This window comes from Mus musculus, chromosome 1 (genome assembly GCF_000001635.26).
Source record: "Mus musculus strain C57BL/6J chromosome 1, GRCm38.p6 C57BL/6J".
NCBI classification, from domain to species: Eukaryota; Metazoa; Chordata; class Mammalia; order Rodentia; family Muridae; genus Mus; species Mus musculus.
The window spans coordinates 181956026-181969338 of NC_000067.6; the positions used below are offsets into that span (position 1 = coordinate 181956026).

The 13313-nt window shown below is 39.7% G+C and overlaps 1 protein-coding gene across 17 annotated transcripts in view; it reads right to left on the minus strand.

The window, feature by feature from the left end:
* The window catches only part of Enah (ENAH actin regulator), a 131173-nt gene that overhangs the window by 59642 nt on the left and 58218 nt on the right, over positions 1 to 13313 (minus strand). For all 17 annotated transcript variants that reach the window (XR_001780490.2, NM_001083121.2, NM_001083120.2 and 14 more), the window contains exons 2-3: positions 5729 to 5894; positions 369 to 546 (exon numbers count right to left, since the gene is read on the minus strand). Coding sequence is in view for 16 of the 17 variants with exons in the window: in NM_001083121.2 (NP_001076590.1) it covers positions 369 to 546; positions 5729 to 5894 (344 nt within the window). In the remaining variant the exon portion in view is untranslated. The remainder of the gene's footprint in view (positions 1 to 368; positions 547 to 5728; positions 5895 to 13313) is intronic.

Sequence of the window (13313 nt, forward strand, 5' to 3'; positions counted from 1 at the left end):
TAATTAAACTCATAGCATTATGCTTCTAGACTATGCTGCTGCTTCTTCTTCTTTTCTTCCTCTCCTCTTTTATTTTTTATTTTTTCCCTTTTTGAGACAGGGTTTCTCTAGATAGCCCTGGCTGGCCTCAAACTCACAGACCCACCTGCCTCTGATTCAAAAATTCTGGGATTAAAGGTATGCGCCACCATGCCCAGATAGACTATAGTTTTAACACAAACAAGTAAGAAAGAGTTCACATTTTTCTAGAAAGTAACAGGAACTATTTAAAATATATATATATGACTTAAAAGCTGAGGAGAAAGTTTTGCTTTAACATATACATAGCATTTCCACTGCAGAGTACTGGGAAAGCACAGACACTTTACCTGCTTCCTGTGAATTTAACACTTCTAAGGCATGCATCATGGCACTTGCGAAGACATTGGCATCCTCTTTGCTGCCAAAGTTGAGACCATACACCTGTCTAGCATCCCTCCATTGGTGGAAAGTCTGTGTAGCTTGATTGTACTTCAGCCCTTTAGGAATGGCACAGTTTATCACAACCTAAAAAACAATTAATTCATTATAAAGCCAGCTAAAAACTGGGAAAATAGAAGTCAGTACAAATCTAGACTGTAGGTATTTATTTAAACATATTCCTAGCAGAGTTTATGAAAACTAGTTGGAACAGTTGCCTAGAATAAAAGCAAGTCTACAGAAGTGAGTCTGAGGGAACTTAAGCCATCGTATGTTCACAAAAGGCCTGCTTCAAAATAATAAATCAAAAACAAAAAAAGCAATGTACTTCATTAAATATACTTTAACTTATTTATTGATAAATTATAAATTGAAAAATGGAATATTAACTGTAAAGTCCCCTTTGGACTTCTCCCATCCAGGCAGAGTATCTATCTCTAATACTACAAATTAGTTTTATAAGATTTGCGATTTGATAAGAACAGCATCACAAAATTCATGTTGGGAAATGTACCTGCCCTCTTTACTCAGATGCATATTTAAGAGTCATCCAGTTATATATCAACCATGGTTTGTTCGCTTTATTGTATAAACTACCAACCTGCCCATTCTTTTGTTTGTTTTGTTTTGTTTTGAGACAGGGTTTCTCTGTGTAGCCCTGGCTGTCCTGAAACTCACTTTGTAGACCAGGCTGTCCTTGAACTCAGAAATCCGCCTGCCTCTGCCTCCCAAGTGCCGGGATTATAGGCGTGCGCCACTACCGCCTGGCTCAACCTGCCCATTCTTTCACTGACATTTTTATTGCCCAGAATCTGTGGCTACTACAAATAATAACATGAACATCCTATTAAACATTTGCTGGTACACACAGTGCACGTTTTTACAGAACATGAACCCATGTTGGACTAGTCGATGTCATAAGTATATTTAACTTTAGTGGAAAACTCCACATAGCTTTCTAAATGTGTCCTATCATTTACAATCCCACAGCAGTATACAAAAGTTTGTATGCTGTGTATATTGTGTAGCACCGCCACTGTTGTGTTGATCTTTCTATATACTTAAAGTAATCCCTAAGTTATATTAGAAGAACACACACAGGCCTGGCACATCTATGGAGGTCAAATGATAGCACTGGTTCTCTGTCCACTTTTAACCACTGAGCCATCTCGCCTGCCCAAGGAAAAATATTTATATGACAAATATCTTGTCCCTGTCTTGCCTATTCAATGTTAATAATATGGTAAGAAGTTCCTTTTCTTTTATTTCAAATTAAAAATGCTTTTCTCTTTTAATGTTTTTGTGTTCTAAGAGATATTTGTCAATGAAAGTTATAAAAATACTACTTCATTTTGTCTTCTGGAAGCTTTCTACTGTTAACCATGAACACCTGCACCCCAGTAAAACGGAAACTGATTTGCAATCTGGTGAGAGGTAGTTCAAGCTTCCTGGGGTTTTTTCTTTGTGTGTCCAAATTATTTTAGCTAAGCTACAGGTTTACCTTTTGTTACAAGTTGAGTTTTTCCCCACTGGTCAGTATAGCTAATATTCGCCCAACAGTAGTGTCTTCTCTATTGCAGTTTTACACTAGGTGCCACCTCCAGACTCTGCCTTCTACTCTGTTCCTCATTACTGCTTTAGATATTTTTGGTCCTTTGTGGAAAGCTGCCATTTATACTTTTAAAACATTGTCAATTCCCAAATTTAAAACTGTACTAAAGCTAAAAAGGCCCATTTGATCACTAATGTCACAAAGCTATCTTTACTTCATGAGTATCATATAGTCCTTACTTGGGCTGACATTAACACTCATTAGTTCTCTATATTGGTATCTTGAACACCTACTAAATTTGCGTGGGATCTGATAAAGTAGTTATTGTTATTGGTTGTGGTCTTAAAATGTCCTCCTTAGGCTCATATTTGAACAACTTGGTTCCCAGCTGCTAACACTGCTTGGCAAAGGTGTAAAGTTTTAGCAGGCTGGGCATTTCTCGAGAAAGTGGTCACTGTACACAAGCCTTGAACATCTACAGCCTGGCTTCACTTCCTGCTCACTTTCTGCTTCCTAGATGGAGATGCAATGTGACCAGACAGATTGTTGTTCCTGCTCCCTCAAGTTGCTTTAGTCAGCATATTTCCTCACAGAATCACCAAAGTAACTAGGACACTATTGGAAACAGTATCTACTTAACCTCTTCATTTTCTAACTCAGAGGAAAACCATTTCTAGACAACCTATCTGGAATATTTATTAAATTTACTTAGTTCTAACCTATTACTAACCCAAGGTTTATTATTAATTCTAACATCCTCTGATTCCCATGATTTATGATCAGATTTTGTTCTATCTAAAAACATAATCACCAACAACTGACTTCTTCATTTCATACTCTTTAATCCCTCTGTTTTATTCCCTTTTTCTTGCTTACCTACTGGCTAGGCATAGAACAATGTTAAAAAAGATGTGGTTCTGGAATGTGGAGCAGCTGGAAGGTGGGGACGGGGAAGGAAATATGGAGTATAAAAAATAAATTAATTTTTTAAAAAATGTGGTTCATACCAAGTATCTTTTGTCTTTTTGCATGATGCTAGCTTCTGAAGGGTGTGGATCTTAAGCTTGTGAATAAAGATACAATGTGAAATATTTATGTTGTGATAAATTTCAGCAGGGACATAAAAGAAACAAATTTGTTGAGAAGATAGGGAAAGTTATAGCTGACTTTAGACAAGGCTAATGCTGTGGCAAGTCACAAAAAAATAGGTATTCATGTACTTTTCACTTCGTTGTGGCCAGGCTAAAAATGAATAGGGCTATATTAATGGAACTACCACCTATATGGAGTTAGGCTGCATGAAACTATAACACAACCTGGCCATATAGCATGCTTTTGTGGTTAGTCATTCCCTAGATAGTTACCATTAAGTGAGAATACATATATTTCTTTTGTTTGTTTATTGGGTTTGAGACAGGTTCTATTATGAAGCCCTGGCTGTCTTGGAATTGGCTATGCAGATCAGGCTGGTCTTGAACTCACAGAGCTCTACCTGCCTCCCAAGTGGTGGGATTAAAGGCACGTACCACCACACCAGATTGTATTTCTTATTTTTAAAGATCAAAGTTATTTTTCTCAAAGGTTAGATGATTGAGAGAATTGATTCCTGTTTTGTTTTGAAGATAGGATCTCTCTGTCTCACACACACACACACACACACACACACACACACGCACGCGCACACACACACACACACACGCGCGCGCGCGCACGCGCACACACACACACACACATACACACACACGCGCGCGCACGCACGCACACACACACACACACACACACACACACACACACACACAGTGAGAGAGAGAGATACTGTGTCACCATTGGCAGATTTTAAAAGTTTCATATTTTAAAAGCAAAGTAATCATCTACCTACTATAATTTCAATTCTATTAATATCTTTCTCAGCCTTTTCTTACAGCTCTTAGCTTGAAATGTTAAGAAGGTTCAACAGGGGGCTGGAGACAGTAAAAACTATTGGCTGCTCTTCTAGACAACTGGGATTCAGTTCCCAGGATCCACATAGTGGCTCACAACCATCCAGTACCAGGGAGTCAGATGCCATTCTCTGGCTTCCACATTTGATTCAGGCATGCATAGGCAAGATTCATGCATGTAAAAACAAGGGGAAAAGAGTTCAATGATTTTTTATTTGTATCCTGGGCAGCATCTGACATGCCTTTAACCTGAGGGACCACTCAGCAGGGGAACAGATAAAAAGGAAGCAGACACCATAGCTCAGCTACTGACAAGCAGTGATACGTGGATTTTTTGGTAGAGAAACAGGAGATCAGAGGCTGTGTCTGGACAGTGAGGAAAGTGAGAGAAAAAGGAGAGCTAGGGAGGAGGGGGGCACACAACAGAGAAGAGGTGAACTAATTTCTGTAGACTAACCCACAACTATGACAGTTTCTCATCAGAGAGCACTGCACTTTTAATCAGGTGTCTAAAGAACCCCACTGCCCCTGCTATCAGCATTAGTCAATAAGTTATGTAAGGGAGACTGCGGTTTCTATTTCTCAGGCAAACAGTCTCCTCAGTAAAAAGAGAAGGATTTTTCTCTGTGTCCTCTTTTTATGAGACACAGCCTCTTGGAGTCCCAATTTTTGCAGAAGAACCAGTTTCAATGCCCATTCCTTTCAAGCATGCGTGACGATTATAAATTCCTAGCTATTACCAGTTGACAAACAAACTTAAAATTCAGGGTTACTGCAGCATCTGTTTACATTACAGCTTACTGGAAAAGTACAGCTCTAACTCTCTCCGAGCAAGAACTCACAGGGCACCAAATAGAATCTAAGTATATTTTCCCTGCACTTTGTAGCAGGGTGGTTTTAAACATTAGTTAAATTACATCTTTTAAAAAAACACTTTTACAAGGGAACTTATTAAGTCTACAATCTGTAAAAGTCCCCACTGTTAGTATACAACAGTAAGGCATGATCTACTTTTTCCTTTGCCTGAGGATCCTGATCTGGATCGGACGGGACCAAGGCATCAAGTAATCAGACAACCCAGCTACTGTCTTGTAGATATGAAAAAGGAAATTACCAAAAGCTCACCTTAGATATGAACTGGAAAGAAAAGCCTAAAGATTCCAGCAACACTAATGCCTACCACATTTTTATTAATCACTTATGAATTTAACAATACTTTCTGAAACCATTTATACTTTCAAATCACTTCTTGAGCCACACAAACTATATCTTTGATCAATAAGTAGATAGATAAAAATGTCCCATAAGCATACAATGTGCCGGGCATGTTGGTGCATGCCTTTAATCCCAGCACTCGGGAGGCAGAGGCAGGTGGATTTCTGAGTTCGAGGCCAGCCTAGTCTACAAAGTGAGCTCCAGGACAGCCAGGGCTACACAGAGAAACCCTGACTTGAAAACAAACAAACAAACAAACAAACACAAACAAACAAACAGCATACAATGTGTTCCTTATACTGTATTTCCTATTGTCTATTCTGAATTTATAAAAAGGGGCCAGATGGATGGCCTGATACGACAATCTAAGGAAGACAAACCCCTCCTCAGCGAGGTTTGATGGACCTCCTTTAGATCTCTCCAGTTCCTACAAAGTGCCAAGAGAAAATACACTCGCAAGAACTGTCCTCTGCCCTGCACATGCTTGTATCACATGTGCAAGTCTGCACCCACACATATATTCATGCATGCACAAACATGAAGAATTTCAGCAGCCCCTTACCTGATGGTCTTGAATCTTTCTGCCCACAACTCTGAATGTGTTGTTGCCTGTATGGTGATATATATGTACTCTGCTGAACCCAGTTGAGCCACCAGCTGGCACCCACTTCTTATTGGCATCATCATAGACCATCACAGCAGCTCTTGCCTGACAGATACTCTGTTCACTGTAAAAAAATAAAATTTAAATGAGATATTTAAAATATGCTAGGTATGCCACAGAACCATGAGCCAGGGTTAGCCAACCTGGCAGTCAGTTAACAATCAACTCCTGGGGGTGAAGTCTAATGGGAAAGACAAATGCAACGTAGAATATGGACAGAGTGTGCGATTCATAAAAACACAAGGACACCAGAAGTATTTTATTCTAAATGTATCTAACTTATTATCATCATCAACATTATCTATTTATACTAAGTTAATCACCACTTGTTTAAGTATACAATGGTAACCTGACATTTGACAAAATTACTTTTATCATTATGGTCACTTCAAGGTCTCAAACAACACAGTATCTGTTCTTCAAACAGGGAGTTGAAACGGTCAATGGCGGACAACATGACCGGCTCCTTTCACTCCCTTTAGTAGGTTACTACTATCTTATACCTAAGCATTTGTCTCCCTTTTTCCTTTAAAAGTAGAAGAATAAGGGGCTGGAGGGAAAGCTCAGGGTTAAGAGAGCTTACTGCTCTTGCAGAGAGCACAACTTTGAGATCAACCCAGCATCCAGACTGGACAGCCCAAAACTACCTGTAATTCCAGCTCCAGGAGGCCGGATGCCTCTGGCTTCCAAAGGCATCTGCACTCACAAGTACACATACAAGTACACACATACACATGTGTACACACACACACACACCACTAAATTAAAAGTTTAAGACTACAAGACGATTTCTAAGGATCCTATTAGATTTAAAACCCTCTTCTCTACATATAAATACTAAAAAAGCAAATGACCAAAATTTATGGTTGCCATCTATCCTAATTACTTGCTACTAAATAATATTGAGGCAGACCAGTAAACAGAAACAAGGTCAGTTTCTTACGGAACAATACATTTACCTTTCAAATATTTTCTAATGTGTGTGTGTGTGGGGGGGGGAACGGGACACCGATTGTTACCTTATCCCACGCCACAGCTCCTTTTTAATATCACTTATCAAAGGAGAGCATCAAAACAAGCACACTGCTGACTACAAACCCAGTGAAACACAGCTTCTAGACCAGTGGTTCTCATCCTGTGGGTCACACAATCCCTCATTAGACAGCCTTCGTATATCAGATATTTCTGATATGATTCCCAACAGTAGCAAAGTTAGTAGGCAAGTAGCATCGACATCGTTTTATGGTTAAGGTCACCAATCATGAAGAAAGCTGAGAACCTTTGGTCTGGAAGGCTAAGCCTACATGTGAGTGGTTAACACAGATGCTCTGAAATAGTTCACACACTCCCATATCATCTGAACAGAAGGTGCTTGTCCAGTCCACCAGGTTCTGCCTCAAGAGATTTCGGGCAATACTCAATATGCTTTTCCTAAACACCCTCAAAAAGTTACCCCCACCCCCACCTTACTCATGCCTCTCTCATCCATGTAAGCACAGCTCCAAGGGAGGGGGTTGTGTTGCCTTGATGACAAGATCATGGGAAACCTAAAGAAATCATTGCACTGAACGATAAACTTGCTTCGGAGAAATTAGTTAGAATTGCTCTAAGTTTCCGTTACAGAAGTTCTGCAGAACCTGAGCTATAAACAACCATGGTGTAGAAGATCCTTTGGTGCTGTCTCAAATTGCTTTTGTTGCCTAGAAATTTTCTGAGACTGGAAACAAGTCAATGACTAAAGCTTGAACTATTTATTTTTTAGAGAGCATTATTTAAAGATACTTGTCAGTACAGCAGTTGAAGACTCATTACTTACAATACAAACACGTACTAAATGACAACTTTTATATAAGTATAGCAAAGATGACTGAAATAAGCAAAAGGTCAGTGCTTCCTACAGCTTATAGCTGCAGAAACTCATTTAATATGAAATGAGGAAAAAAAGCCTTCAAATTAATGCAAACCTTTATTGTCCAGTGTTCAAAACTCAGTTCTGGCCAGGCCCAGCGGCACAGGCCTTAACCCTGTCACTCTCTCATGAGGCAAAAGCAGATGTATCTCTGTGAGTTCAAGGCCAGCTAGGGCTATAAAAGACCACATCTCTTTAAAAAAAAAAAAATTCAGGAGGCCGTGAAAGCCTGATGACTTGAATTAGCTGCAACACCTGTCATTCCAGCAATCTCAGGGGAGATATAAACTAAGGAGGTTCACACAGGCTCAGAGACCAGCTAGCACTCTCTCAGCAACTGTGACCACAGATGTGACACACAAGTAAGCCATTAAACTATGTTGCCACTGCCATTAAAAGACGGCAATCAAGTTTTTTTTTTTTTTTAATTTTATGGACCTACCTAAAAATTTAAAAAACAGATCTAATGAATCAATATGGAAGAGGATATCGATATTTTGGTCTCTTAGCAACTGGGTAGATTTTAAAAACCTGTAGGGGAAGACCATCCATCACAAGTTGTTAGAAGGAGGATTTTTGTTTTGTTTTTCTAAACTCTGGCTGTACTGTGGACCATGCTGGTTTCAAACTCCCAAAGATCTGCCTGCATTTGCCTCCTGAGTGTCAGGATTAAAAACATGCACCATGGCTCGGCTGAGGATTTTTTTAAACAGAAAAATAGGTACAAAAGAGCTGGAGAGATGGCTCAGCAAGAAAGAGCACTGGTTCACTATTGTCTGTAACTCCAGTCTTAGGAAATCTGACGACCTCTTCTGGCCTCTGCAAGTACCAGGCACACACGTGATATACACATATACACATATACACACAGGCAAAACACCATATACATAAGCAAAACATTAGTCTTCCAGACATTACACTATCCATGTTTGTGTTTTCACCCTGTTAAAGTCTATTCCAGTGAATTTGTCAAAGACCTGCTTTAAGTAAGACAGCAATATCTGTCAGGTATGGCAGTGTATACGTATGGCACACAACACTCAGGAGGCTGAGTACTGGAAGATCCAAGATTCAAAAGAAGCCTGGCTATAGAGAAAACCTTAGCTAATTGTGGCTGTTCTCAGCCACACAGAAAGTATTGCTGGGATATATCCAAGAACAGAGCAATGCATCTTTATATGCAACCATGGCAAGCCTCAAAATAAAAACTTGTCAAAGTCTTCCTATTTCTGAATCAGTGAAACAATTATGAAAAAAGATAAAATAAGTAAAGTACTAAACTGTGGCTTTGTGAAGACTGGATACTTAACACTCACAAACAAAACCACATCTTTATGATGTAATGTAGCTAGTGTACAGACTTCATTGTACTTCATGTTCCTAATGTTAATTTTGGTATTTACCAGTGAAGTACAGCATTAAAATGCTTACCACCCCCGACACACACACACACACACACACACACACAGTGTAAAGAAATACGATACTACTTTATGTATAGTTTTATACCTTGGTCAGTAAATTCACTTCTGAATATAGTTAAATTTTCCACAGGTAGTTATATATTATGGTAAAGAATGCTTACCAAAAATAGGCACCAATAAATGAGATGTTCCTTATATTTAAGGAAAAAAACACTTCCTGTATATATTATGTAGTAATGATACAGAACGCAGTCTTTAACAAACAGCAGTTCCCTGTCAAAGACACCAGTTACTGATCATTTGTCAAGAAACACACCAGTGCTATCACACAGTGGCATCCTTAAATACTGTTCAGTAAATAAATGCATCTAACAAAATCTAAATCATAAAAAATACAGAAGCAAATGCTTTTCCTTTTGTTAAGTCTTCCTAGAGTCCCTAAAGCCATCATTAGTTGCTTCCTTTTTGTGGTCCCCTAGTGAGTATCTGAGGAGGTAGCATTTGAGCCACAGGAAGGAGATAGGAAAAATACTGGTGGGCTTAAAGTAGAACATGACTTGGTTTTTAAAAATATGACTCTGGCTACTGCAGAAGGTGACCAGGAAATGAAGGACAGAAGCAAGGATACTAGACTAGAAAACAAGAGAGGAATGCATGGGATGCTGGAAGATAACACAAAGGATACAAAGGATGAACATAACCACCATGTTACAATGCTAAGAAAACATTTTGATCTGAGCTCCTTTACTAGGTTCAAAAGACCAGACTGGTTCACACCAAAATGGAGTCACTAATGCTAAAAGCCACAATCAAATTGAAACTTTAAGTAGATTTATCCTCGGGTAACAGTTAATTTTCTATGCCTGCCCCCTCCCCCCACACACACAGAGGAAGGGGTCTATAAGGCTCCTTGGCTTTAACCCTTAAGAAAAAGCTAACCGACAGTAACGAGCCCATGTCTCCTGTTATGTGCTCCTACCTTACAAAACCCATTGTTGTCTACTGCTCAGGAACCCACTCATGAACTGTATAAAAGCCAATTACATATATGAGATGAAGTTTTTGTTAATTTCTTACAGCCCCTTCCCCAAAAGACACTATGACTATTCACCTGAAAAAATTCAGTCCCCTCTGTGGCCTCCTGCCTTCCTCATGGTGAACCAAGGAAGGAGTAGACAAAATTCTTCTCACTGGACTTTGCTCCTGTTTCTTCAAGTCATTTTCCCCTCAAGTTTACAGGTTTCCAAACCCATGGCTGGTTTGTATGTAGGAGTGTATAAGTGACCTTTGGGGCTTTGCAATGACTGAAAAGTCACTGTCAGTAACTGTAGTTTTAAAATTGTCAGCAGATGTAGTAAATGGTATGACAGCTGAGCACCTAAACTCTGGCGTATGTATGTATGTATGTATGTATGTATGTATGTGTGCATGCATATATGTTTATTTTATGTGCACTGGTGGTTTGCCTGCACCTATGCTTGTGTGAGCATGTCAGATCTTGGATTTGCAGACAGTTGTGGGCTGCCATGCTCTTAATTGCTGAGCCATCTCTCCAGCCCCTAGAGTAGCTTTCACACACACACCCTCCTCTTGCTTTTCAAAATAGGAATAACTTGGGTTTTGAACTCCCCCCAACCCCCAGCTCTCTGAAATAGAAATCACTAGTTAGCTATCTGATCAAGGGAATTTCAGGGCCAAAGCCATAATTTAACTGGGAGGCAGCAGTCATACTTAAGAGTCATTTGATGGCTTACTTACACAGAAAAAAAATGACCATCAGGATTCCAACCCTGTACCTCTTTTAACAGATTCAAGAGGCAACATAAAAATGGGATCCTTAATACACACCCCCTCCCCAAGACAGAACCTCTGGTTATCCTGGAACTCACTATTTAGACCATACTAGCCTTGAACTCACAGAAATCTACCTGTCTCTGAGATTAAAGGTGTGTACCACCCTGCCTGGTTGTTAATTTCTGAAGAACTGAATAGGACAGCTTCTGCCTACCAGTACTTTTTACACACTAACCACTCTAGGGATGAGAAGCACCACACACACAAGGGCATACTAGGAGGTGGGAATAGGATGGTTAGCACAAGTGCCTGGGGAGAAGCCGCAGAGGACGCCAATCCTATTTTTACCTTGATCATGGACTTCCTGTCTCTAGAACTCAGGAAGTAATTTTCAGTTCAAGCCAAGTAACAATAATTAAAATAAAATTGAAAGTAAACATGAAGGATTTTAAGGATACCAAAGTTTTCATTAACTAAATTCAAATATCAGCAGATTCATAAGAAGGCTTCTCTTTTAAATAACATTTCCCCTTTGTTATTATTCCATTAAAAGAAACCTGCTAAAGATGGGAGAAATTCTGCTTACTAATAACAGGTTCTCCTCTCGTGGTTTACCGATTGAAGAAAATTGCAAAAACATTGTGAATGCTACTGACAAAGAGCAGACACAAATAATGGCAGCAAACAAACATTTTCTTTTTTTCCTTTTTCTTTTTGCAAAGCAAGAAAGCCATCTGGGATGCAGACACTTCAAATATGTAGAAAGGCAAGATGCATCATCAGTCATCGCTTTCACAAAGGCAGTATTATTAATCTCTAAGAGGTACAACAGCAATGTTACTATTAAGCTCTTTATCCCACAGGATCCAAGTGCATACACAAAATGCAAATGCAGCCAGGTGTAACAATCCATCCACAGCCAAGAAAAAGTGTCAGTTCACCCGAAGCACAACAGTGTGCTTTTGAAAATACTTTGTTAACCTGATGGACCACCTTTCAGGATGAAAAATCCCGCAACTGTACTTCTTTCCTCGGTATGTAGAAAGAAGGTCCTTACTGAACATAGCTGCGTGCTTAGGAATCTGGAAGGTAAGCTTTAAAATAATAATTTCAGGTAAAGGATATAGCTTGGTTGGTGAAGTGCTGACCTGACTCCAAGCACGGTACCTGATATGGTAGTACACACCTCTGACACCACTACTTGGAAGATGGAGGCCGTAGGACCAGGAGCTCAGGTACATATAGAGCTTGAGGCCAGCCTAGGTTACATGAAACTGTGCTAACAACAGCAGCTATAAAAATATCTTATTGCCTGTTTTTTGAGACAGGATCTCAACATGTAGTTCCAGGATATTCCTCCTGCTTTTGCCTCCCGACTGCCTGGATAAGCAGCCTGTACCACACACAATACCCACCTGAAATCATTCTTACTGGCACTCAAGTACAGGATCCGTAAAATTCAGTAAATACAAGTCAATAAAAAGAACCTGCTATTGTCAACAGCATGCCTAGAGAGAAAATATAAAACTAAGGAATATATACAATATTCTATTCTTAGAACCACAATTAAGGAGAAACTGGGATGGAATTTTTAAGCGTTCATGGAGAGAAAATGAAAACCTATCTATCAGAAGGAGGCAACAGCAGTAAGGTAGCGAGTGAGACTGACCGTGAACAGGATGTGACGGCCTCATGGGGCACATCCTGAGGAAGACCTACCCGGCCGGAGAGCAAGCCCCTCAGGACAGAAACACAGCAGATTTCTCCTGAAACCTTTCAACTTAAAAAAAAAAAACAAAACAAAAACCTATTTTTATCGCTGTGGCAAAATACATGACCAAAGCAACTGGAAAAGACTTCTTTTCCTCGTGGTTTGCTGCATTTATTACAGAGGAAGAAGCATAGAAGGTGGGACCACAACTGTCTGAGGGAGTGGGAGAAGACCCACTTAGGAAAATACTCAGCTCGCCTGCTTTCCCACTCATTCAGTCTGAGACCACGAGGATTCCCTTTTTAATGGTTTAATCTGGCGGTGGATGTGTAAATTGATGGCATTAGTGGGAACTACAAAACAGTCACTGGAGGGTGCCTTTAAAATGGGTAAATTTTGTGTCCTGCCTGTCTCAGCTTCCTGTTGGTCACAAAGTAATTTTTCTTCATGACATGCTTTCACTGTGATGCCCTGCCTCACTGTGCCCTGGCCCAGAATCAATGGAGCTCGGTGACCTTGGAATTAAATCTCTAAAATATAAACTTAGATTAAAACTCTGAAACATAAACCATTCTGTTTGTGTCAGGTATTCTGTCACAGTGATGAAAATCTAAAGAACACAAATGTGACCTTTAAATCTACTAG